Here is a 26,320-nt window from a genome sequence, read left to right as displayed (position 1 = left end):
AAAGTGACAAAACCATCCTGAGACCGTTCAACACCTCTTCTGGATCTGCACACATTTTGAAAGGACTTCAGCAGCTTTATTATTCGTGAACTCTAAAAGAACTTCTGTGGGAAAATGTTGTATTTTTCTTTTCTAGAAGGTAAGGAAAAGTTTTAAAATTATAAAACTCTTAATTGTATTGGCAAAGTTCTATATCCATAAATGTAAACATATTAAGCGCACCTGTAGTCAAACATTTTTATGATGATATTTTGGCAAAAAGTATATAAAATTAATTGGCGATTCATTGAACAATAACGCTTCAAAAACTATATCAACTACACGTTTTTTTAAATGTATTAATGTTCTTGTACTGTATATTACAGCGTGCAATTGCTTTAAAATGTAAGAAAATATAATTAACCAAGATAATTAGTTTTGAAATAAAACATAAAAAGCCTTTGCATTCCTGTACATACCACTGAGCAAACACATTTTAAACCAAGGCAGATAATCAGACAGTGCCACATATAAACTACCTAAAAGAAGTTTAAGTCAATCTACTGGTTGTTAAGAAAGTTCTTGAAAATGTTTCGTCTCTCATCCAACGAAACGTCTTCAAGAACTTTCTTAACGTCCAGTGGATTGACTTAAACAGCTTTTGGATAACCATGACCTGGATGACTGAGAACATACATAGATACCTAAGAAAACCTAACTAATCTCTTACTAAGGCCACTCACCCGTGACTCCGCCTTGTAGTCGTGACGCACTCATTCCGCGACGGACCGTACCTCAGGCAACATGGCGGCTTCTGATACGAAGAAACGTGGTCTGGAACATTTGGACGAATATGAACCCAAACCAGCCAAACACCTCCGCAGCCTCCATGACCGGATGGCAGAGAGGCGGCTGGTTGTTATTCTGGAGGGCGCTTCGTTAGAAACAGTGAAGGTAAAGCTCCAGGACGCGTTTGTGTTGTGTTACCTGCCAGTGGTAGCGACACCAATATGTTAACCACAGGAATAGCTAACTCAAAACATCACTTTATATTCAGTCACGTTTTGCTGTTTGCATGTTGTTTATTCCCCAGGTCGGAAAAACATTTGAACTGTTAAATTGTGACCAGCATAAAAACATGATCGTCAAAAGTGGAAGGAATCCGGGCAATATAAGACCAGATATCACACATCAGGTAAAAATATGTATGTCAAAGTAGTGTGGACAATTGTCTTCCTACCTCTTTTATTAATGTTTTAGTAATTCTTCATAAACATAAATACAAAACATTCACCAGTATGTGCTTTCAATGCTTTAAGAAGATGAGTACAAAATTCAAATACAAAAACTTACAGCAACCCCCCGCAGCTGTTTTAGTAATGGAAGGCTCCAGAAGCAGAGATGTCAGACTGATATGAGGCAATGTTACTCACCTCATTCTTTACAGATATTGTCTTCACTGTTGCTATAAGTATTAGAGCTTAACCTGTTTCAGGAAGGTTCTCACAGCTTTCTAGTAGCAAGTTCATGCAAAGGTACCTCCTAAGCATGTAATAGGAGGTGGCGTGGCGGGCAGCCCCTTTTTGGAGCGCCCAATGAGCAGTTTGTGAGGGGGACGACGCCTTGCTCAAGGGCGCCTCGGCAGTGCTCCAGAGGTGAGCTGAAACCTCCCACTGTCAGCTCACACTCCGGGTGTTATTGGGTGGGAGCGGGAATGGAACCACTGATCTTGGAACATTGGTCGATCCGCTCTACCACCCGCTGTACCGCCCGCTCTACCACTGAGCCACTGCCGCCCCTGGGATTGAGCGGATATCGAGTCCATTTTGGTCTCTTTAGGCAGATTTAAGCATACTAGTCTGCTGTTAAATAATTGAGCAACATTTACTCAATATAATGAGAACCTGCACCATTACCACAAACAAATCTGCCACCATAAATGAGATAAGCTGCTAATATGTTGTTTGATAGACGGATAAGCAGATTGGACACAAGTTCAGTCAATGGAGTGTAAATATAGTTTAATCTTTTGCTCTTTTGTACCAGTGTCTGCTCATGTTGATGGACAGTCCGCTGAACAGGGCAGGCCTATTGCAGGTTTACATCCACACAGAAAAAAACGCTTTAATAGAGATCAACCCACAAACCCGCATTCCAAGAACCTTCACCCGCTTCTGTGGCCTTATGGGTAAGCTAAAAGAGAGTGTATATTTGCTATTGACGCTGCCTTTTGGAATACTTTTTTTTTTTTTTGTGGAAATGCAAAGCTTCCAGTTGGATTCTCCTGAGCTGATCTCCTAAACATTCCCTCTTCTACCATTCTATCATAGTTCAGCTGCTGCACAAGCTAAGTGTCAGAGCTGCTGATGGTCCTCAGAAACTTCTAAGGATGATCAAAAATCCAGTGTCTGACCACCTACCGCCCGGCTGCCCCCGCATAGCCACCTCCTTCTCTGCTGGAGAGGCTGTCTGCCCCCGGACTTTGGTGCCAGAGGGACCGGCTGCAGTGGTGATTGGAGCTTTTGCACATGGAGCGGTGAGATATGACTCTTGATAGTAGCTGGTTCAAATAAGTGTCAAATCAATATCTTATAGATCCCTGTGTCTTTTTCTAGGTGAATGTGGACTACACAGAGAAGACTGCGTCCATCAGTAACTACCCTCTCTCTGCGGCACTGACTTGTGCAAAGATATGCTCAGCATTTGAGGAAGTGTGGGGTGTCCTGTGACAGTCAATGGACTACTGATGCTTTCTGCAGGAGACTGTAGGGTGCTTGGACATTTTTAATGGACTGGAAATTGATATAAAGGAAGCAATGGGCCTCCTATCCGTTTTTTCACGAGTGATGCCACATGGACTACAGACATGCATCCCGTAACATTTTGTATGTTTATACTCCTATAATGGTGTTTGACTCCCATGTGTAATATACATGGATTTCTGTATTCAGTGACTCTTCTTCCTGTAGAAGCCTGCTTCTAAAATGATCAATTACACCATTTACAGTTTGTTTTTTATAACATACAATAGAGTTACATTAAAATATAAGAATAGGATAATGAGTATCTTTGTTTTATATTAAATAGAGTCCACATCGGAAAATTATGAGAAAAAATAGATTGAAATAAAAAATAAGACATTAGAAAAAGCTTTTTCCAACCAGTTTGTGTCAAAAGAAAATGCACAATATGTTCCTAGAAGTTTGACTTACTGCTCAAAATAAGTTATTCTAAATGCTAATCCTAAATTTAATATAATATCTCCCGGTGATGTTTCTTCATGTTTTTGGGTTTGGTTAATTTACAGTGTTTTCCGCACTATAAGGCGCACATAAAAGCCTTTCATTTTCTCAAAAACTGACTGCGTTATAATCCAGTGGGCCTTGTTTGTGAAAAACGTTGAGTCTCACGTTTGAACAGACGAGCATGACACCTGGAGAACTCTCTAAAAACAGAAACCTACACAGACATCTCACTAAAAACAGAAATCTTGTGGACACACCAGAACCAAAGACCTAAGCCAAATTGTTGTGATAGGATAAATATAGACATGTGTAATCTAATATAAATCCTAATACAGTATTGAGTATGTAAAGCTAATAATTTACAATTATTTCTATCAAGCCTATAAAGACAGTCGTTTTTGGTGTAGTTACATCCCACTCTACCTATGCTTTGATATACCCTGACCTATGAAAGTAGGTCAGTGTAAAATTTTGAATTCAGAGACTGCAACATCCCGAGACTCACCCTGACCTACCCTGAAAGTAGGTCAGCGTAGAATTTTGAATTCAGGGGTGTCACAGGATGTTGCAGTCTCTGACGGCCTTAGTTCTAGTTGTATTTTATTTCAATAAAATAGGATGTAAAATGTTAACACAATTCTCCCATCATAAGTATTTTTAGTTTGATATTTTTTATAGAAACTCACTTCTGCTAATGTCATGAAAATAAAAGGCCAATTGCATCTCAAGTAATGACTAATTTCAAAATAATTTTATGGAGTTACTCCACAAAACCAGTGCTTTTCATTTACCCTAAATTAAGTTTAAAAGTTGTCAGGAACAAGTTCAAATTTTGTTAAAACTCGTAATGCTAGCTAAAGCAACCTTCAGTCAGCCGCAACTCTTGGCTACTGCCTCACTGAGGCCTTTTATAGTTGAAGCTTCATGAGAAGAATGTAGTGATCATTTCAGTGTATGAAATTAGAATGTCAAACATGAGTTTAAAATTTCTCTTTTATTTTCACATACTTAACATCTTGTGCACACCATGGAAATGAAAACATCTTAGTAAGTCCTATCAATACAAAAATATAAAGTGTTTTCTTGTTTTTTATATAGTGTAACTTCAGAACTTGTGCCATTAATACCTTCATATTTATTCTAACAGCACTTTGCCATGCACATTGCTCAACTGTAGACATTGCACAGTATGTAATCTCTACAGCATCAAATCAACAGTTGCCAGACGATACATTTTAATAACTAGGAGCTTAAAAAAATATGTGTTTAACATGTTTTTAGTGTATACTGTTCAGTTCTATTGTGGCATTGAAGTTTTGTGGGACATAAGTCAGATTTGGCACAGATGACTGTAACCAAGAAGGACGGCTCCAAGGGCATGAACTGACGGTATGGGTCTGAGTCACAGTTAACCTGGAAGACATTAAAAGGCATAGGGTCAGCAGTTTAAATGGAGGGAAATTAAAACATATAAAGTTAATAATAAAGGTATAGCACCTGAGTAAAAGATGTGAGAAACAGACGCGTTTGTGAAAGTCCTGACAGGGAAGTGTCACCTGGTTGCTCCTTTAGAGTTTGACTGTAAGCCTAAAGAAAGACGCCGGCAAAATGGTGGATGAATGAGCTCAAGGTTTTTTGTATATTTGGAGCGGAATGTGCAAAGGTTGCTGCTCACCTGCAATGCTATCTGCAGTGCAGAGTACTGCACCCACACCTCCTGCTGCTGTGCTGCTGACAGTGAAAATGCTCCAGCTTGTCCTGCTTTTTGTGTCACACTGAGGTAGTGAGCCCAAACGCATTCACCCACAGCACGCACTGTCTCACTCTGAGAATTAACTACACAACAGAGAATAGAACATGACTTTGCAGTAATTTACTTCCAGTGAATCATAAATATACTGAGTGGAGAAAATGTCTGAGAAACAATATGTTATCAACCCAATTTACTAAGTAATTAAAAATGTCAAGAGGGAAGGGCGGTTGTTACACTCTCTTACTGTCAGGAAGGAGCAAGTGGAGGATATCTTTGGCAATTAGGAACCCTATTACACCATAATTCATCGCTCTGTAAAAAACATAAAAGAAAGATGGTGTTTTATACTGATTAAATGTAAAAATGGAAACCCATTACTACCCCTTTTAAAATTAGTGTGCACTTTACCTAGGATAGGCAGGATGGAAGAAAGGAGGGACAAACATTCCCATAGGAAAGAGAAGCTCATTACCCAGGAGAAGTGATGTGACAGACAAACTTAAGAATGACAAAAGAATATTAAATACACATTTAAAACATTCTTTAAAAAAAAAACATGAAGAGGATAAAGATACTCACATATCAGCAGGATTAGTTTGTTCGGTCAAGAGTTTAGTGCGTCTCCTTTGCCACAAGGACAGTAGCTGGACGTAGCTGGAGAAGAAGTTGTTTGTGCCGACTGATACCTGGAATTGAAAAGTCAGGGGTGTTTATTCAAGTTTTCATTTCTCAGGTTATTTAATGCTGAAAGTCATTTTACATTGTATCTGTTAGAGATACTGGTGGTCCTTTATACCTTGGAAAACAGTGGATCAAGCTCAGCTGCACTAGAAATGTGGTTTGTAGTCCAAAGTTTTGGAATTAAAGATTGAACCTGGAGGGAGACAAGCATCTTATGTTAAAAATATAAAAAACCATAAGACAATACAAAAAGCTATTTCACATGTTTACCTTTTTCATGATAAACTGGAGGGAATTCTGATCTTTCCACCTGAATTCATGTAACTTAGCCTTGAAGGAGGAGAAGATATTCTGAACGACCTCTTCCACCTAGTAAACGATAAAAATCTTGAATGCATTTAATATTTGTCTTAAGAAGTAATGACTGATTAATGCAATCCATCCCAAATCTGACTTCTTACTTTTCTGTTTTCTGTCCGCTCACGGAGAAGATCCCTGAGAACTAAGTCAAACCCTCTCTCAGTCTCCAACACACACTGTTCCCAGCGTGGGGCTACCTATTGAAAAGACCCCACAATGAATATATGACTCAACATACCGGCTCTAAGGTATCATCTTTTGAAGAAATACAGAAGACGACATCTCTGTTGACTCACTCTCTCACTGTAACCCAGGGCAACAGACAGATTGTTTGCCGTTTCAGAAAATCTGGAGTCTAGAGCTGGCATCAGGGTGTGCAGCAGATGGAAGATCATGTAAGTATGAAGGGGGCCGCTGAGTGGAATCAAATGTGGCGACACAAGGTCATAAAAAGTCCATGCATATGTGACTATGGGCTGTTTAGTGTCACAGTACCTGGTTCTCAGCTCATGCATGTTCAGCCATTTGCCAATTATGTGGGACATTTGCTCGATGTAGGGTAAGTTGTGTAGAAGGACAAGATCATCATCAATAAGGGGCAGTGGATAGAAGGCAGCTTGCAGACAGCGCAGCCAATCAATAGCAGGGGCCCGGCTCTGTTGACATATTTACACAACAACAAACAACAACAAAATCAATGGCTACAGCAGATCCATCATGTGTTCATGGCTGCATGTGTTCCTCCTCCAGTATACCTGCAGCTCTTTGATGGTCATGCGTTGGTAAAGCTGTCCTTTTGACAAGCGGTGGTGCAGAGGTGCAGCAGCGACAGCCAGCTCAGAGGACAGAGAGATGAACGCACCGACATGGATCAAACTGCTGCTGGGTGGGGATCCCAGGAGTGCCAGATACCTCTGACACGATGCCAAGAAGGGACGCAGTGTCTGGATGCAAAGTGACAAGAGAGTGACACAGTGTGACGGATGGATATTGCTGCATTTTGCCAAAGAAATCTCTTAAATCAATATGGCTCTGGCTAAGTTATCAACCTGAGTTTTAGCTTGAGACTTCTGTGTCTTGTTGTTCCATTCAATTGGGATCAGCAAATCCGGCTGATCAATCTGTTGACAAAGAGGAAACCCAAAAGCAATAACACAATGTCCATTTTTTACCCCATTCCGGCGCTCCCACCAGCATGTTAACACACTGAATGATCTTAATGGGTACTGGCCTGTATATATCTTTTTGCTGTTTCACGGGTAATTTCATTTGGGTCTCTGCCCACCCGAAGGCTGAAGAATGGAAAAGTGGCATAGTCTTTCATTAGCATGCTCAGGGTGGAGTTGAAATCAGTCTGATTCCATTGGCCTGACACTGCCCAGCCTCCCAGCTGCACACACAGCAACAAGTAAATGAGATTCTGTTTTAAATACTTCTGTCAAGTAGGAAAATCTTAATCAGTTGATGTGACAAGTTAATACATGGAGCTGTACCACAGGATTTTCCCCAAGCTGTCCAACTTAAACAACACTAACATTACAGCTATGCTATTGGCTCTGTGAGGCCACGGTTTTAGCAAGATGCAAACATCATCAGGCAAACACACTGATTATGTCTGCTAAACATCAACATGTGAGGAGCTTTTTATACGGTGTTTTCTTAAAAACAAAATGAACTGTAAATGTTTCAAAGTCAGCTGGACACATTTCACCTCACTGCATATGAGACAGGTATAATATTTACATAGTGTTCTCCATCTTATTAGCAAATGTTTGCCAATAATCACTAAATCAAAGTACAGCTGAGGCTGATTGGAATAAATAAACCAACATATTGGAGTTTTAATCTAACGGTGGACCTCCTTCTATAACATGGTCACAGTTTTTTCTTAGAAAAGGTATGAATCTGGCAAAAAATGCACATAAAACAGGAGGTCAGTCTTCATGTTAACTGAATGTTAAGCCTCACTAGCATCACTCAAGATGTTGACATGTTAACAGTAAGATTTCCTCGTCGTCAAAGATCTGACTAATGCCCATATCTTAAATGTGTATATAGGCCTCACTTTCTGAATGAGTGCCAGGAAGGGCTCTGCTCCAGCAGTCTCCATGGATTTGGTGTCTAAACAGGAAAGGTAGAATTGTCTGGCCTTCTGCACGGCGGTGCTACCCGGCCTGTCTGCTGATTCTGCCAGAGTGATTAAGGAATACACAAATTAGATAATCCATTCATATACCATAATGTACTCTTATGCAGATGTACTCTTATGCAGAACACATAATGATATTTCAGTCCTACCTAACATTTCAGTCAGATACTGCAGCAGCGTAGTTCTCCTGTCCAGCGTGTCGTTATCTCTTAGCCCGTGTTCTTTACTCTGATCTCTCTCCTGCAGGCTCGCCACTGTTACCTTTTGGTCCTGAGGATGTCCAGGGATGGTCTTACCTCTTTGTACACCCCTGCTTTTTGATGTATATCTGTCAGACCCACATGTGAATAAGAAGTAATCACACGGTTGGGTGAAGGGATCAGCTGACATGGCCAGACGGTCCGAGGCCCACTGGCAGGCCAAAGAAACACACGGACCTTCTACAGAAAAATGATGAGAGAACAGTCAGAAAAAAGGCAAAATATATATTTATTGTCCTGTTGTTGCACCATCATATCCTTTTTTTTGATTTTTATTTGGAGACCTACCAGTGGTGGCTTTGTTGTTGCTCCTACTTTGAAAATTTTGCAGAATATAGTAAGTTAGTCCTAGAATGGCAACACAGACTGAGAAAGCCAGAAGGAGGAGAAGCAGCCTGCGACCATTCATCCACACTGGTTTTGTCTGGTGCTGGTGTTCTGACAGCTGCAGAACATACTGGAGCTGGGTCTGTTGTTGGGTCTCGGAGGGGTCTTGGGTGGGGAGTGGCAGCTGATATAGTGGTGGAGGCTGAAGCCGCCTCTCGGGTTCTAACTGGGACAGTGTGACATGCTAATAGAGAACAAGTGAAAGGAGAAAGTAACACAACACAGATTATTACGAGCGGTGACGCTGCTGAGGTTTTACAAGAATAAATATTTCCAGAGTTTGAACCTTAACACCCCTGACTATCATCTGACTCGGACATATTGCACATCACTTAAATGTTAAATTAATAGGTTATAACTATGACTGTACACAAATGTTTTTACTGTAAAAGTTCATTTTTCTATGTGACTTCGACAAATCATTATTCTCGGTGACAACTGACTTTCTTAATTATTTGTCTGGATCCCCAACACCACATTATCAATAGAACTGGGCAGAACCAGCACCTTAAAGGTGAAATCTGGTACCCCATACGTTCACATCTCTTGAGGAACACACAAATTCTGATGATATCTTGAATAATTTCCAGTGCTCCACTCACCACTCCACCATGTCTCTCAAGACTACCACAAAGAACCGCTTAGGAATTTCTGTTCTCAGAGCAATAAATAATTTTGCAAGAACTCATTCTGTTCATATACGTTATCATCAAACATGACCAAGTCTATTTGAAGATTATGATTTATTTGCAGTTTTATGCGAAGCAGCTGTGACTTTAAGGTAACTTTCACATATACAACCTGTAGAAACCCCTACAGTTTGCTCTATTTTACTATTTCTACATTTCAGTCTGTCATACTACGTCTTAATAAAATTTATATGCCCACATGTTTTCTGACTTGATCATTTTCCAACGTTACTGGAAAATGTTGGTTAAGTCAAAACCATTTTGTGCTTTGGCATCCAACAGGGCTATCATTTTGGTTCACTGCTGACATCACCAAACCACATAATTTGAATAATATAATCTCCCTCAGGAACAAACTGCTTGCTTCCAGCAATATTCCCACCATTACCATGAGAACATTGTAAACACAGCTTCAACCTGGTGAACTCAGATTGTGGAGATAAAGCCTACCTCATGTTCTCGTGGAGATTCCCCCATTCTTAGCAACTGGATGTCCTCCTGCTGTGTTTTCCTCCAGTGGCTTGCATGTCCTGTCTTTTTCATTTGGTGTTTCATGTGTACTTCCTCGTCCTGTTGTCTTTATGTCAAACAGCTGAATGTCAGCTCTCTATCTCACTTCATCACTCACTCACTCTCTTCCTCTGATACTGATAAAACCAACTCCGCTGACTATGTCTTACTCTCTCTGCACATCAGAGAGCAAAGTCAGCGGGTCTCCTCTGGGATTCTCACGTTTAGTGGTTTGTGAAAGCAGAAGAAACTCAAAGTGAAAACTCTGACTTCTGTTTTCGATTCCTTTTTTGTCTGCAGCACCTTCTGGCATTTCAGCCTTAAATGTATGCACACAGACGACCGCTGTCGTCACTATCAGTGCAACACATGGCTGTTAACTACTGATAGAGCAGTTTGGCATCTCCTATTGCAAAGCAACACATCAATGAGAGAGCCGAGGACACGTTACACGGATGTCACATGGGAACCAACCAGCGACAGAGTGTGGGTGCAAAAACAAATACGACAAGCTCTCATTTTCAGCTTTTTGTTTACTGCTTAGTGCTGCACAGTAGCTTTCTAGTTGAGGGCGCTCACTTTCTGTTTTCATGAAAATGACTCTCTACTATGTACAAACATGGTTCCAGCTTCTCAAAATTATGAGGATTTGCTGCCAAATGTTAATTTTTAAAAGTTCTGTCGGACAAAACACATTTCAACATGTCTTTTATACTTTTTACTGACAACTCACCATTTTCATTTTGACAAATTGAGAAACTGATCACAGATGAAGACAAAACCATCAGTTGTAATGCTATAAAAATATTCAAAAGGCAAATTAATGATTTCAAATATGCATTACAATATGTAATAGTAGTGACTAGTTTCCATTTTTCAGCATTACTTTTCTATTTTTGTACTTCAATGAAGTACTTTTACTCATGTATGCATCTGTAAATTGCATTATCCTTCATGTTTTATTGGTGTTTCCAGCTTTACAGTGGCACAAGGGAGTTGAGGAATCAGACATGGATCTTGTTGGTATACAGCATTTTATTTATTGTGTTTATCTTCTGATACAGCCAGAGGGGAAGGGGTGGGACTAAATGTTTTTAAACATATACACATTCACACATGTCAAATAGGAAGTTATTTAAAAAAGTATATGAAAAGGCATCCACATTTAATACAATAGGACATAACACAATAATACACCAGATAAATGCAACTGTGAAGGCATCATCATATGCGTATCACATTTTGATGACAAATGCAGGGCAACAAAGGTGGTATATTTGGTGCAAACAAGACATAATACTATAAGAGATGCCGCCACCAACACAAACACAGCACTCATGCAATGCTGAAAAGCTATTGCAATGTTAGTCATTCTGGTGTTATACTATACCAGGCTCAACGCAAGCACAAATTATAACGGTTTTTATTTTTATTATGGAATGACTTTGTGGCTGCAGACCAGGCTCAATTCAGAAGGAACCCACAGACGAGATAGAGAAGGCATATCTCCGGGTTAATAATAAAACCAAATAATTAAGCATTTACCACTGATACACTACAGTACAGTAAGATAAGGATCCAACAGTATATAACATGAATAGACCAAAATACAAAAGATGAATAATAGTGGTATTTACTGTAACAGAACATGACAAAAAAATGCCATCCAATACAATTGTTCTAACCTTAATTTTGGAGCTTTCAAATATTTGTTCACTAAGAGTTAATAGCTAAACCTAAAAGCTAATTTCTGTGCTAATCTATTATCTTGAAGGGTCATTTTAGTATAGTTACACACAGCCTTAAAAAAATCTATTATATAAAGCAAGACATTCTGAAATGGATATCAAAAAGTAATGTTTCTGTGTGGCATCTACTTAAAATACAAACTAAATTGATAATGTGCGAAGACTTTTGAGTCAAAGTGACAGTTAAAGGTTATTTTTTTCTTAAAGGAATTGTGCAACTATCGCATATTAGGTCTTTTTTTTCCAACCATGCCGCTGGCATTATCCAAGATGTTTTTTTAAAATGTCAACATCACTCAAATGGAATCTGTGCTCTGCAAATCTGTGCTTTTTTCTTTGTTCATTTTGTGCATTTTAAGAGCATGCATCTAAAAATACAATGCTAAGTCAGCTGTGGACTATTTTTGAGAGGAACGTGACTGATTTTTGTTCTTATCTTGCCATCATACAATATTAATGATCAAATACAAAAGCAACAAATAATATAATTCAACACATGCGTATAAATGATCAAATTCACATATATAATGTTAAGCAACATTCACTGTTTTAATCATTTTTGCAGTCAATGTTTCACCCCCAATGACATTAATGATAAGAGTAAACTTGGAGGAAGGCGCATTTAACCCCGCTTATTGGCACAGCAACTGCAGAAGTCCTTATATATTCTACCAGCACCCAAGTGGCGATATCTTCACAATGGTCACTGATACGTCTTCTCAATGACAGCAGTCTGCCTCAGTATCAATGATACAATTACAGTGCTCATGGAGAAAATAACCAGGCAGTGAAAGTCTTGAGATGGACATATCTTACTACATGGTGCTATTAACATTGAAGAAAGACAAAGAAAGGCAACATTATATTCACCAGACTGCTCTTTTTTACCAAACTGTTCTTGTGCAACTTATGCTGGAATTAGTTTTTTGTTTTTTTAGCGTAAACATAGAATTGGCACAAAAAGTATGCTCTGCTATACAAACAAGGTAATAGATTGTAGAGGATGTGATCAGGAATAAAATATCAGGGCCATTTATTTCAGTGCAGTACATTACTTCTGCACTGAAGTGAACAGAAACGAGGGAAATACTACGTTGCACTGGCATGCAAAACTTTTCACGCAGCACTTTCACACTCACACTCGCACACGTCTACTGAATCAGGCCCTGTTATAAAGGCAAAACTGGCAGCTGAATAAATCCTGTGCTTTTGGATTTGATTTGTAGTTGATGTGCGCTTCTGCAAATCACTGCGCAGCTTGCTTGGCCCGCTGGGTGTGGCACTTCATACACAGGATCCTACCATCCAATGGATAGCAACCGTTTTCGTCCGCTTCTATGGACAGAGCCCGAGTGCAGTCCTGGAGAGTAAATAAGCATGTTTATTAGTTGACTGGATTCACTGAATGATGCATATTTGGTAAAAGATTTAAATGCTTCACCTCACAACGGTAACACTTGAGGTGGAAGTTTCTGTCCAGAGCCACCACTCTAACAGTCTCCTCGCTGCCTGGGGCTGGAACTATGGGTTCATTGCAGCTCACACACAGAGGAGAGAAACGCCTGAGGATAAAAGTGACAAACTGGCTGTCAGTTAATGGCCACCAGACAAATTCTGAAACACTCTCACCAAGTTCTTGTAGGCCTGCCAACCTAGACTGGGAAGGATGAATTATTAAATTCATTTTCCATACCACTTCTTCCACTTACACGGGGGTTGCTGGAGCCTATCCCAGCTGACATGAGCAGTAGGCGGGGAGACCTTACGGACTCAACGCCAGCACAACAAAAATGAACAAGCACTAACACACACATTCACACCTATGGGCAATTTGGAACTGACCAATCCACCTGAAGTCCATGTTTTTGGAGGTCATAGGAAATCGGAGAACACGGAGAGAACCCACATAGAGGAGAACATACAAACTCCGCACAGAAAAGGACTCGAACCTGGAACTGTCTTGCTGTGGGCCGTCGGCGTCAGCATACCACCCAAAGGATGAATCATGCTAGTCAAATTACTGTTTGGTCTGCTCAGTAAGCGGACTGGTTTTAGATCAATACATTCCCTAAGAATAGAAGCAGTTACTCGCTAAGGTATCAACAGCCAAAAGCTACCTGTGATAATCCTGGACACAGTAGGGGTTGTTGTTGTCGTCAGTGATAAAAGGCGCCCCCTCAAGTACACAGGAACAGGTGCTGCAGCGGAAACAGTGGGCATGGAAACACTGGCCCACCGCCTTGAGTACACGGTCCGTGATCTTCTCCCCGCATCTGGAGCACACTGCCAAAGAACTCTGAGGGGGAGCAAAAGGAGCGTTTCATTAAAAATAGAAATAACCGTTGGACACATTTTTAATAAGTCAGTATTTGCCTTTCCTTGCCATCACTTCATCCACTTTACACAATGAACAATTTTGTCAACTGTGCGTTTGCATCCTCACCATATAGCAGTCCTCGCACTGGGGCGAACCATCCCTGTCATAGAATTGCATGCCCTGTAGGGGGCGATGGCAGCTCATGCAACAGAAGCAGTTGGAGTGGAAGAGTTTGTCCATGGCCCTCACTGCTGGTTGGGTACGGGACAGAGCCTCGCCACACTTCCCACAGATGTCTAAAAAAACAATAAAAGATGAGCGTGTGTAAGAGAGAGCAGAAGAATGAGAACAAGATTGTTTGCAAATACATCCATCTTTCTAAATTCTTCTGTTATAGTTTCCTAATTAGTGAGGAAAGCAAAATTCCTAGCTTAAAAGTCCTTCAAATCATTCTATCATTACAATCCATTTGATTCACAAATGACTGCTATAGTGAATCTCAGTGTTAGCTCCAGCACCAATACTACAGCCATCACTGTTTGCATGTACCTGTAGGAGGGGAGGTGATGACCGGCGCATGTGTGTCCATGTCTTTAATGAAGTCCTTGGTCATTTTCTCCAACTCCTCCACTTCCCTCATATTCAAAGGAACACCTCCTCCTGGGATAGGTACTGGGCCAGGTGGTGAGGGCTGCTTCTACACACAGAAACACAGAGACAGACACACACACACACACACAAATAGATAATTTACATACCTGCTTTCAACTTGTCTTGCAGAGCATTTTATTATTTATGATGAAGCAGTTGAAAACAGTGCATGAAATTCAATTTTATGATCTGTTGACTATAGTAAATTATTTGTTCTTCCTGTTTTTATACAGTATATACAAGGTCAAATGTTTCTAAGTAAATAAATACATAAAGCTGGAACATACTGCTGATGCAGGAGGAGTTTTCATTGGCTGGCTAAAAGAGGAGCTGGGAGGTGCCATCATCTTGGGTTGAGGAGGTATAGCAGCAGGGGGGTTTTGGTTTGCATTATCCTGACTGGCAAAGGGAGATCGCTTTACATGGTTTGAGGCCTGGGGAGCTGCCATATTGTTTGGTGGAGTAGCAGGTACGGGGGGTACGGTGGGAGGAATAGGAGGAAAAGAGCTGATGACAGAAGCAGAAGGCGGGGAAGGTTTTGGTCCAACATTAATTGGGGTGGAAGTCTGGTTCAGGTTCTGGTTTAGTTTTTGTGCCAGAGAGATGGATGAGGTTGCCGGCCTCCCTCCGAACCCAGACTTAGGAGCCGTAGCTGGGGCCTTAGCAAACGGCTGGGGAGCAGTGTTCAGTGCAGAGTTGTGATTGGCGTGTCTGCTAGTTCTGGCTTTGAGTTCTTCTGCCCAAGGTGCTGGGGGCGGACGGTCACCCATCTCAGGCGGTGGGAGGAAGGAGAGGGCTGGTTTTGGAGCGGTTGGGGGAGGAGCTGAATGTTTGGGTGCTGGTGCTGCAGTATACTGGCTTGGTAACTGTAAATAAATGAAACAATCTCTTTAGGAGTTATTAACACCAAAGCAAAGAACACAGGAAAAAAAACTCAGGTTATTCTATAAAAACATTCTGTACCTTAAGCAACATAAAGGATCTGTTATCACACACTGGAGGGGAATACAGTATAATAATGTGTGCTGAAATGAACGGAGCAGTCACTTAATATTATACGAGGCAGGTTGATTAAAGAAAATATAGTTAGTCCTCCAAAGTTTGAACAAGAGAAGTGCTTCATCTTTCTGACATTTATTTTGCCGTTTTGTGCCAACATTATTCTGTCTTGATCCGGTACCTCCCACTTGGATGAAAGTGCTCTCCATTTATGGCCCTCTCACTGGTTCTCTGGCAGCACACATTGGTTTCATCACACTTCCATGCTCTCCACTCAATTCTGTGTGTATCCCTCTCTCCCTCTGTGAACCACCAGCTTCTTTGCTCTTTGTTTTTCATGTCTTGTATACTTGTGTATGCGGTTTATTTATCACTGAGCTTTCACCCTAAACAGATGAAGAGAGCATTGACCCCATCTTGGCGTCTCCCTGAAGTATTTCCACTGACCTACCTTGCTTGTGTGACTCATTCTCTCTTCATATAGTGAGGCTCTTGAGCCAATACCTGCTGACATTTTTCTCTCATCCTCTTTAGCTAGAATCCTAACATTCTGTTTACCTTCGGGTTGAAAGGTCCCCTGGTCTCCATCTCAGACAGCAAGTCGGTTAAAGAGTCAAGCTGTTTGTCGAAGCTGGTCTGTTTCTCCATCAGCCTCTGGCAGAGCGAACACAAAATTATTCAGATAAATCAAGTCGTCGTGATGAAACAGAAGATGAAGGGACCAGGATGAGCAAAGACGTCATGAATGAATGACAAGAAAATATCATGATCTATAAAGTTATGAGTTACTGAGTTTATTTCAAAATACTGCTTGAAATATAATCTAGCTCTATTTGAAAAACGGTGACAGTTAATGGTGTGGAACATCAAACATCTGGTTAAGAATCAATGACAGAACAAACACAGTATAGTGATATTGAAGATGACAAAGTAAAACTGATGTGAATTTCTACTCCCCATTCAGGCGAAGGAGAACACCGGCTATTTGATGATTTAATTTTCAGTTTACAGAATTGTTTGCGTAGCAGGAGATTCTTTATTCATGAATTCATGTACATAGGTATTTTTATTACATCCAAGCCATGTTTTTATATACGCGTATTTGTATGTCGACAAGCCAGCTGTACAGTAATTACAGCAGTCCTGCAATAAACAACAACTCCACAACAAGCCTTTTGTTTCAAGTCTATAAACTATTTTTGTTGCACAATTGAGCAGTAATCCTGTTTGGAGCATGACGCTGGGTGATTTACTCCAGACTGACGCTAATATAATTTGCAGCAAAAACTCAATAGATAGTATTTCCTGTCAGCACTCGATCGATTGGCGAGAACAATGTCCACCCTGCTTAACCAATGACACTGGAATGCTGTGACATACACTGAAAGAATGAAACATGCAGACTGGTGAGGCAACTCACGTTTATGTGGTGAAGATTCCATCGTGACTCACCTGTGGGTGTCCAACAGCGCTTGGAAAACTGGTACTGGAGGCAGGTAGAGGTGGAGGGGGTGGGGGAGGAGGGGGAGATGGGGAGGTGGGCAAACAAGTGTTATCCTCGGGGGGAGCTGGCAGGGGCAGGTCATCTGCCACCGGAGGTGGAGCGGGGAAGGCGGGAGGGAGAACGTCAGAGGCAGCGATTGTGATTTGGCATTCAGGGGGAGGGGCGGGCAAGTCGTCATCCAGTGGAGGGGGAGGGGGTGGTGGCGGTGGGAAGTCTGACAGAAATGAAGAGGGTTGATTGGTTAAAAGCTGCTTTTTTTTCATACTCACGCTGCATTGATCATCCAATGCAGTGCAGGCTCTTTTTTTCTTCAAATAATGAAATTAAAGTAAACCATAAAAATATAAAATACAAAACTGCATGATTTCTGTGGTTCTGGATAGTTTGAGGTGTATGATATGGATATATTTATAGATGCCTTGATGTGTTAAAAATGTTCCTACAATACAGGAAACTAATCAAAAAAGCATTACTCTTTACAGTGTTATTAATTTCACATGGAACTTTTCATTTTACCTGGAACCATTGAATTAAATCAACTCAGAAAGATTAATTAAACTATAAACACACACATCCAAAAGTAACCAAAAGCTCCCTCAACATTTGACTGAAATTTAAATGAGACAGGAGTTAAAGTAGGTTAACAGGATGCCTCAGAAACAATGGATTGATGTAACAGCACAATAAAACAAATCAACTGTGCAACTCTTCAATGCTGACATCTTAAAATCAGCGCGAAATGGTTCAGAAAACAGCATGAATAATAGCATAAATAATACAAATACCATCACAGAGCGAAGGGGGCGGTGGAGGCAGGTCTCCCACTCGTCCAATCACGCCTGTGCCCACTGGTGTCGGCGAGGGACCTGAGGGAGGCGTCACACTTTTGGGGCGTGGTGGAGCCACAGAGGCAAACTTCTTTGGCTGGTTGTAGAAGGATGGGGTGGTGACTTTGAAGTTGAGAGAGGACGTCACCATGACAGGCTTGCTGCTGCTGGAGTCCTCCATTTTTTAAGTGTTTTATCTAGAGGATGAGAACATGCAGATAGATGAAGAGCCAATTAACAAAAACAACAATTCAGTACAAGTAGCATGAAGAAGTTGGCAGCTATTTAATGATCTGACATCAACCCCTCTGTCCCTGTGACAAAAATCTACCACAATTAAAGATCCGCTGTCTAAAGTTAATGGGTTTCATTCTTAGTCAGGACGTCTGCTGGAGAAGATCAGCATTAAAATAGTGATGAAAACTACAAGGTAGGTACTATCAGGAACCAGATGTGGAGTATGTCATGTCTTTACACTGAAAAAAAGATTAGACTTAACTTGTTTGATATCTGAAAGTGGTACCACTGCATTAATCGTACTTCAGTGTAACTCGGACGGTGTAAAGGGAGAGGCAGCTGAAGGAACAGCTTAAAACTAGAATGATGAATGTGTAGGGAAAGATTTTTCTTTCACTCTGCCAAATTTTCCAACCTTAACCTTGGCAATAGCTTCCTAAAAAGTTGCACATTTTTGACTTTTTCAGTTAGCACAACACACTACTTTTACATTGACTGCAACATCAGTACACTGTGCAGACTGGTACCTACTGGACACCCCATGGATTTAAGCTTCTCTTAAAATGTTGCTGATGTAATTTTTGGATTTGTTGAATTAAAAATAAAAAAAGAGGAGAGCTGCGTTCAGGGTTGCAGATACCGTTTCTGAACAGAAAAACTGAATTGTGCTCATGTGGATGGCCCACACCCTGTATCATAGTTCAATGTGATCAAACTGACAGGAAAATTGACAAAGTTAAATTCTGTCCACTGTCTTTCTACAGATCATAGGACGGAGGAGGGTTACACCATAAGCCCCGTTTGGTGGGGCTTTAACAAGAAAATAACCAGCAGGCATTCTTCAGATCAAGTATTACCTTTTTAAAGGAAAGACCTGAGGGATATAGTCGACAGCAGGATAAGAGAACAGTGTGTGACAACATCCTCAGGCTACGGACACAGGGCAGATGCCAGAGACGACTTGTAATATTTAACACATGCTTCTTTACTGTGCTTAAACAAACGCTGATGTTACGTCAGCGGTTCTATCGAGATTCCTCGGGAAGTTTGAACACATTTCACTGCAGGCCGCTGACTCAGAACATGACCTTTATTCAGATGTATGGTTCTTCTTATTGAACCGAAACGTTAACTCACACATGAAGGAACTGAACTCACAATGTGGCCGTTTGACAAACTATTGAACCCTAGAGCTCTGAAATGCTTTTCATACTGATAAACAATCATTTCAACTAAGAAACTGTTTTACGCACCGTGATTTGATTTAATTTGCACGTCTTTCAACAGTGGGGTTGCAAATTGAGACCAAAACTCAAATTCTATTGGAGTTATTCAGAAAACTTGAATTCTGATTCTGAGAATGCAGAGAGAACCCACAAAGACACGAGGAGAATGTAAAAACTCCTCACAGAGAGGAATCAAACCTGGAACCTGCTGGCTGTTAGACAACAGCCAGAAGTAGCGTGGCCCCTACTCACCACCCTGCCTACAATAACAGTAATGCCTAGTCATATTCAATATTTTGTAAAAGAGATATTTCACGCAGCCACAGTCTGCAAGCTGAATGAGTTGCAGATGGTAAAATTAGCCACATTAGAACATTTTGCATGATGAGGCACCAAGTGAGAGGCTGGTAAACCATCATCTCAGTCATATGTAGTTCAGAAGTGGTCCTATAAACGCACATTTCTCAATGGTGTAGATCTCATTTGAACATTTTTCTGTGGCTTAGTAGGAACACCATTTCTGTTATGACACTTATTTGTTCCTATTAGTTGATTTTTATGACGAGATGAGAGAAGTGGTAAGATTTAGGTGCAGTTTCCACATTACTTCATGCTGTTCATAATGTTCAGTACCTGCGGGTAGGTTAGCTCTGCTCCCAGTGGTCTGAAAAGTGGACAAATCAATAACCTAACTCCACTGTAAAAGCAGGTATTTTATGGTTAAACCATGTTAAACCATATTTATAATAGTGAAAGGTAGCACCTTCAAAGTCTCTTTTCAATTTGGCTGTGACCTAAGGCACACATTACTGCAACCCCCTGAGTTTATTACTTTCATTCTCTCATTTACTTTCTTTTGCCCTTAAAGCGAGTAAAGAAAACCATAGACATGATTTTTATTATTTGACATACAAAATTTGACAATGATTCTAGGCATGGAGATGCTAGTTTTTTAATTAGTTGCCAGCTCTTTTACATAAGTTGCATTCATCCAAAGATTAAAACATGAAATAGCAATTCCTGCTCTGCAACAGTTCAGTTTTCACTGTTTAGATAATGGTTTACATTTAAAAAAAACCCAGAAGAAGAGATGAAGTCTGACACATCCTCGAAAATCACTATGTACAAATGGGCTCACTGACTGCAACAGCAAACAAACCAGGAAATGTATTTCATCCTCGTTCCACTTTGTTGGCACACACACAATGGTTTCAGAGCCAACAAGACAAGAAAAGCCTTAGATCTAAAAGTGTTTCTGACACTCATGACATCCAGAAATTCTCTGAAGTCATGGGAGGGCTTTTCTTTTCAAACCATGAGTCGGTTTACTTTAATCAAGTTTTCCTGACACTGAACAATTACAGACATGTTTTATGACCACAATCATTTTTAAGTGTCAAATATTTCATTCGATAATCTATGGTGGCTCATTATTAATCGTGTTTTGAACCTTTTTACCACACACAACAGGGACATATAAATAAAGTGTATATGCATATTAAGTCATACCCCCGTTAAATTTACTGTGTTAAAACTTTCCAACGTCATGAGTCAAAGGTATAACTTGAGAAATGATGAGCTCTTAAATCTTGCAGCATTGACTGATGTAAAATCTAAATGAAATTGTTTGGAATTTGCTCTAAAAAAATATCCTCATCCTCTTAGAGCAGCTGGAAAAACAACCCACGAAACCTTAGCTGCACTTCACAATTGTGCAGAAAATTGCTCCATGAATCAGCAAGAGGTGATGCAAACTACTCTGGTTTCCAGCTTTCTGCAGGCAAATAATGGTGGAGCAGTTTACAGCAAAGGAAAAACAGAATAGCAAATTAACATAAATAGGAGAGCAAGGACAGATGTTTTTTCAGTCTTTTGGAAAATCGCTGGCTACTCATTAACCTAGTAACAAGACCTACTTCAGATTCTGTGGGAGGGAACGTGTAATGAGAAGACAGATTGACTCGTTACGGTCCAGATAAGGCTCTTGCTTGAATCAAGGGTTACAAGTATGAAAATCCACAGCATTGCTCTACACAACACACCCAGACCTAATCCAGTTTTCTGACAGGAGTGCTTGACAAGGGCAGTATAGACTATGATTTAGCATTTTCATTACAGTACTTGGACTACCTTAGACAACAGTACATTTAAATTATTCAACAGTGATAATAACTTGGCGGTCCTGTTCCATCTGTTCCTCGATACATTCCTGGGGGACTTCATACAATGAGATCACCTCCACTGCCTCAGACGTCCTTGTGCAAATCCATCTTGAAATCTGATCCTTGAGATTTCAGAGGACCCTCCGCTGAGGAACATATTTGGCACTGGAAATGAATGACATCACTTTCTTTTTTCTCCATTCAGCCTCTTTCTTAACTGTTTTCATCTTTTGTCATATTGTTACTCCCCAAATCAAGAGTTTCAACAATCAGATGGACAAACTGTTCTGCTCTGTAGCTGACCCACGATCATTTTATCTCTTTCATTCTTGCACTTCCCTCAACCTTATCCTTCATCTGTCAGCCACCACTTGAACTGAATGACATCACTCGGGGCAGCTGCATTTAATCATTTTTTACTTTACTACTGTGATGAAGGATAGTAGAGTGTCGCCTTGATATGGGCACCCAACATAGATTACACACTGCACTCTGCAGTTTATTGAACTTGGTATAAACTACATACAATACATTCACTCACTATCTAAAGGCCCATTTATACTCTACAGTAAAGATATGGACACATAACATAAAGAGAACATGAAATGCAGACCGTAACTCCTTCCATGTCCAGTCAGACATCCTATCAGTTAGTCGTGTGTTATTCAAATACTTCTCTACTGTTCTGACGTTAATAGAACACCCAGTTTCTGAAAGAGTGTGTCTTGGCCAGCGGTCAATGAGCAGCAGCAAGCAACCCTTGTCGAGTCCAACCTTACAGGTCACTGGCCATGCATTGAGCACCAATGCATCAGTCCAGCTTTTAAATTAATGACTGAACAGGCAACATTTCAAAACTGGTAATCACATTAACTGATAGCTTTCGTGTTAGCCCTCAGTCAAACAATTGGAATGGTGCAGCCGATGCAACAGTCACAAGACAGAGACACAATGGAGAATTTGATTTGGGCAAAATATGCTCTCAAAAACAATGACATTAGACTCCAGTGAAAGAGGTCTTCTTATCACCTCACAAAGTGTGGCATAAAGCCATCCATAGACCATCATCACTTCCAGACCTCAACTACCTCACCAGTTACTAAGGCGTCAGTAACCATAATGGCAGGCTTTTCAAACATAAGCACCACACTGCCCTCAGGAGAACTCAAGCCAGAGTCTTTTCCCCATAAGTTATTCTTAAACACTGTTTTTTGTGGGCTTGGTTTGAGGCTCCTCTACAATCTTGCTGTTGAAAAGGTAAGTAAGAAAGAAAAACAAACACTGATGATCACAGGATTTTCATATTCTTGCAGAAAATCTATTCTAAAATGTAGGGATGTAGAATATGGTACATGTGTAGCGGTTGTGTCAATGATGTTTGAGCTGACATCAACTAGCGTGTCACCTTTTTTGAACCAATAAAAAAATCCACATCCCGAACACTCATTGATCAGTCTAGCAAGACAGATAACTGCGTGATGACACTGGCGCACTGTGAGTGTATGCAGTGTGTGCTGAGCAGGCGTAAATGTTGGCTCCATTGTAGTGTTCAGACTGACAAAAATTAGTTAATGAAGTTAATACAACAGAAAAGAGACTACCAGTTTCAACATTCATGTTTATAAATGTGGATCATTCTGTCAAGCATGGCAGTGGTTTGGGTCCAAAAAGGCAGATGCTGCTCAAAAAATTAGCTGTCAGAAATGTGTACACAACTTCACAAATATCTTGTTTTAACATCTCCAAATAAAATGCCACTTAGTTTATGTTGATTATAAAAAGCTTTGGGAGTCAGCTGTCTATGACAGGCCTAAACAAGTCATGGTACAATAAAAAAATAGACTTTCGTAGGACTATTTAGTTTAATCCTTATGACAAGAACAGCAACAGATGGCAACACCCTCACCAATGACATCTCAGAAGACATGGCACCAGATTAGATAGTTTAGAGTGACACTTAAAAGATCTCTATTGTACAATACAATCCTATCAAAAAGAGTTGGTATAACACAGGAATTTTATTAATACAGACGCAAAAATATTGTCTGACTATCCTTACCTTTAAAATGTCAAACAACAGAAATATCAACTTATGTCAGTAAAGCACAGCCCTACTAAAACGACAAGAATTCTCAAGTATTCCACCCTATTCATCCTTATTATTCACATCCTCGCATATATTATATGAAAACCAAATTTTGTAATCCAGTTAAGTATATTCAAGGGATTTAAAACATGTTTTTTTTTCATCCATGTCCAGTGGTGTATTGTCTGTCAGTAGGATTACTCAAAATCTACTGGATGTATTTCCACATATCCTGATGGAAGGCACGGTCCAAGAAAGAAAAAAAAAAGATGTCTATCTCAATAAAGGGCTGATCATTGGATTTTCATTCCATATTATGAGAAAGGTTGTTTTTGCATCATACTCATTAATTGTCAGAAAACTACTGGAATGAATTCCACAACGCTAGGATACAGCACAGGTAGCAGCCGTAGTGCACCTTCTGCATTGACCTGCACAGCCTTTGGTAGCGATCTTGTAGGATGGCGGCCAATTCTGCAGTCACAGCTGTCTGGACTTGCTGCTGGGACTGCAGAGGATGTCTCACTTACTCACTCCACAAACCCCACAGGTTTTCCCTGTGGTTTAGATCAGATCATCCCCAGCTATTCCAGAACTTCAGGAATTTCACTGGCATGCCAAAGTGGCATGATCCCAGTCATTTTGTGCGTTCTTCCAGAAGTAGTTCTCTACCTAATATTCATGCCTTTTAAAAGGGCGAGTTAGTTTAAAAAAGGAGTGGTCATAGGGTTTGGTTCGATTAAGACTATTTCTATGAAAATTATGTTTTGAGACTCAAGTCAAACATGATTAATCCTAGTATGCTGAGAATATAGATGTGCAAACAAGTCTAAAACACAGAAATGGGTCACAATGAGTGTATGTGTGTTCCCTGAGGAGTGTTAAAAAAGTCATTTTAAAAAACGTGTCATGATTACAGGCCTCACTGACACGGAAACAAACGGAGCAGGAAAACGTGGCACTTTATCGCAGATTTCTATTTATTTGGCGCTATCACTAAGTCAAACATGCGGCACCATGGCGCTCCAGACACGTTTGCGCCCCATTTATTAGATAGGGTAATGTTAGCCTCTGCTTTGACAGCTGGCGGTGGGCGAGCGCACACCAACACAGCCACAGCCTAATTAAACACAACATTCCATCACTAAATAGCAAAATACAGAATGATGAAAATAGAAGCATCGATCCAAAAGGGAGACCATGAACTGGCGATGTTACCCATAGACCAAAAACAACAAATCATGTCAATTTTAACGTTAGCCGACTGAATAATTATAGTAAATTATATTGTTAGCTCTTAATCCAAGTTGAACAGTCATAGTTTCAGCCACATTTAATCCACGGACGGATGAACCACATCGCTCCTGCACGTCTGACCGGCGGATATGACAGTCGTTATCTCCCCGGTTTATCACTCCAGCGGTTAGCTTCATTCACCTACACCCGCACACGTAAGCACCTCTGGTCAACTTGCTACCGAGGCCACCCTATTTTAATCTTACCTTATGACAAAGAAGATGGCCTGTCGTAATTTTTCTGTCATAAATTAGATATTCCCCTTGTCCCTGACGTACGCGAGCGATTATAGCCGCATCGCCACTATGCTAGCTCGATCAACTTTTGAGCCCGACTTCCTGTCGTAACTTCCGCATTGTCCGCTCTTGTCGGCGCTCATCAGCTGGACGAACTACAGTATGGTGCGTTCACGGCCACTAAGGGACACTCGGATAGATGGACGACAGAGGGACACTACCCACCCGAAGGTATCTCTGATGGAGGAACATACAAAGTTGACATTCCATCAGGTGATAGCGGCAGCAGTAATAAAAAAAAAATCTGTTTAAACATAATTATTTTTTAAAAATCACTACAGAACAACATAGAAAGAGAAAAAGGGGGGAAAAAAAGCCAATTATCCCGACTGACAAGAATTACTCACTTTGTAATGCAGCTGAAATGTGGATATCCCGTTTTCTCTCCCTTTTCCTTTTATTCCGTTCCGTATCGGTTCAGGATGAGAGAGATTCGACTGTAATCGTAACTTCTCTCTTCTCCTCTCCAGTTATTAGACCCTCCCCTTGTACTTTTCAGCCTGGTAAAGGAATGACACCATCCTTCCAAACAAGTTCGTTCTCGTTTCACTTCGGCTCAGGAGTTGTGTATCACTATGTAAACAGCTCTCTCTCTCTCTCTCTCTCTCTCTCTCTCTCTCTCTCTCTCTCTCTCTCTCTCTCTCTCTCTCTCTCTCTCTCTCTCTCTCTCTCTCTCTCTCTCTCTCTCTCTCTCTCTCTCTCTCTCTCTCTCTCTCTCACCCTGTTCTTCTTTGTGTGTGTGTGTGTGTGTGTGTGTGTGTGTGTGTGTATGTGTGTATGTGTGTGTGTGTGTGTGTGTGTGTGTGTGTGTGTGTGTGTGTGTGTGTGTGTGTGTGTGTGTGTGTGTTCATAAACTGTCCAGTCAGACCCCTCCTCCCCCCTGCTCTCTTTTCTCTCTGGATTCCTGCAACATTCTTCACTCGATGACATCAACCCTGTTGCCTCTCCTTGTAAGGTC

General features: G+C 40.6%; 3 protein-coding genes across 4 annotated transcripts; 1 reads left to right on the top strand and 2 right to left on the bottom strand.

The window, feature by feature from the left end:
* The first annotated feature begins 746 nt into the window (after window positions 1-746).
* emg1 (EMG1 N1-specific pseudouridine methyltransferase) lies at window positions 747-3,057 on the top strand. The gene is made up of 5 exons (XM_068324253.1): window positions 747-933; window positions 1,073-1,174; window positions 2,026-2,167; window positions 2,310-2,515; window positions 2,595-3,057. The coding sequence occupies exons 1-5, from the start codon at window positions 784-786 to the stop codon at window positions 2,706-2,708; spliced, it is 714 nt and encodes a 237-aa protein (XP_068180354.1). The 5' UTR covers window positions 747-783; the 3' UTR covers window positions 2,709-3,057.
* Window positions 3,058-4,199: 1,142 nt separating this feature from the next.
* On the bottom strand, window positions 4,200-10,326 carry kel (Kell metallo-endopeptidase (Kell blood group)). Its single transcript, XM_068323298.1, has 18 exons — window positions 9,954-10,326; window positions 8,716-8,998; window positions 8,317-8,607; window positions 8,084-8,205; window positions 7,250-7,408; window positions 7,068-7,139; window positions 6,774-6,962; window positions 6,514-6,674; window positions 6,315-6,432; window positions 6,120-6,215; window positions 5,929-6,027; window positions 5,774-5,851; window positions 5,557-5,663; window positions 5,386-5,475; window positions 5,222-5,289; window positions 4,900-5,060; window positions 4,722-4,811; window positions 4,200-4,637 (listed from the first exon to the last, which is right to left on the bottom strand). Exons 1-18 carry the CDS (start codon window positions 10,056-10,058, stop codon window positions 4,491-4,493), a joined length of 2,436 nt encoding a protein of 811 aa, XP_068179399.1. The 5' UTR covers window positions 10,059-10,326; the 3' UTR covers window positions 4,200-4,490.
* Window positions 10,327-11,028: 702 nt separating this feature from the next.
* zyx (zyxin) lies at window positions 11,029-25,976 on the bottom strand. 2 transcript variants are annotated; one of them, XM_068323716.1, is made up of 10 exons: window positions 25,710-25,976; window positions 18,018-18,256; window positions 17,181-17,446; window positions 16,287-16,382; window positions 15,017-15,595; window positions 14,628-14,775; window positions 14,205-14,374; window positions 13,879-14,057; window positions 13,203-13,323; window positions 11,029-13,121 (listed from the first exon to the last, which is right to left on the bottom strand). In XM_068323716.1, exons 2-10 carry the CDS (start codon window positions 18,238-18,240, stop codon window positions 13,008-13,010), a joined length of 1,896 nt encoding a protein of 631 aa, XP_068179817.1. In that variant the 5' UTR covers window positions 18,241-18,256; window positions 25,710-25,976; the 3' UTR covers window positions 11,029-13,007. The 2 variants fall into 2 exon arrangements, with proteins under 2 accessions (XP_068179817.1, XP_068179818.1); XM_068323717.1 differs by lacking the exon at window positions 25,710-25,976 and adding an exon at window positions 25,273-25,463.
* Window positions 25,977-26,320: the final 344 nt, after the last annotated feature.

The sequence above is a fragment of the Antennarius striatus genome, chromosome 9 (assembly GCF_040054535.1).
Source record: "Antennarius striatus isolate MH-2024 chromosome 9, ASM4005453v1, whole genome shotgun sequence".
Classification (NCBI taxonomy): domain Eukaryota; kingdom Metazoa; phylum Chordata; class Actinopteri; order Lophiiformes; family Antennariidae; genus Antennarius; species Antennarius striatus.
Note: the sequence above shows the minus strand (reverse complement) of the source record. Positions and strands in the feature narration are given on the sequence as shown.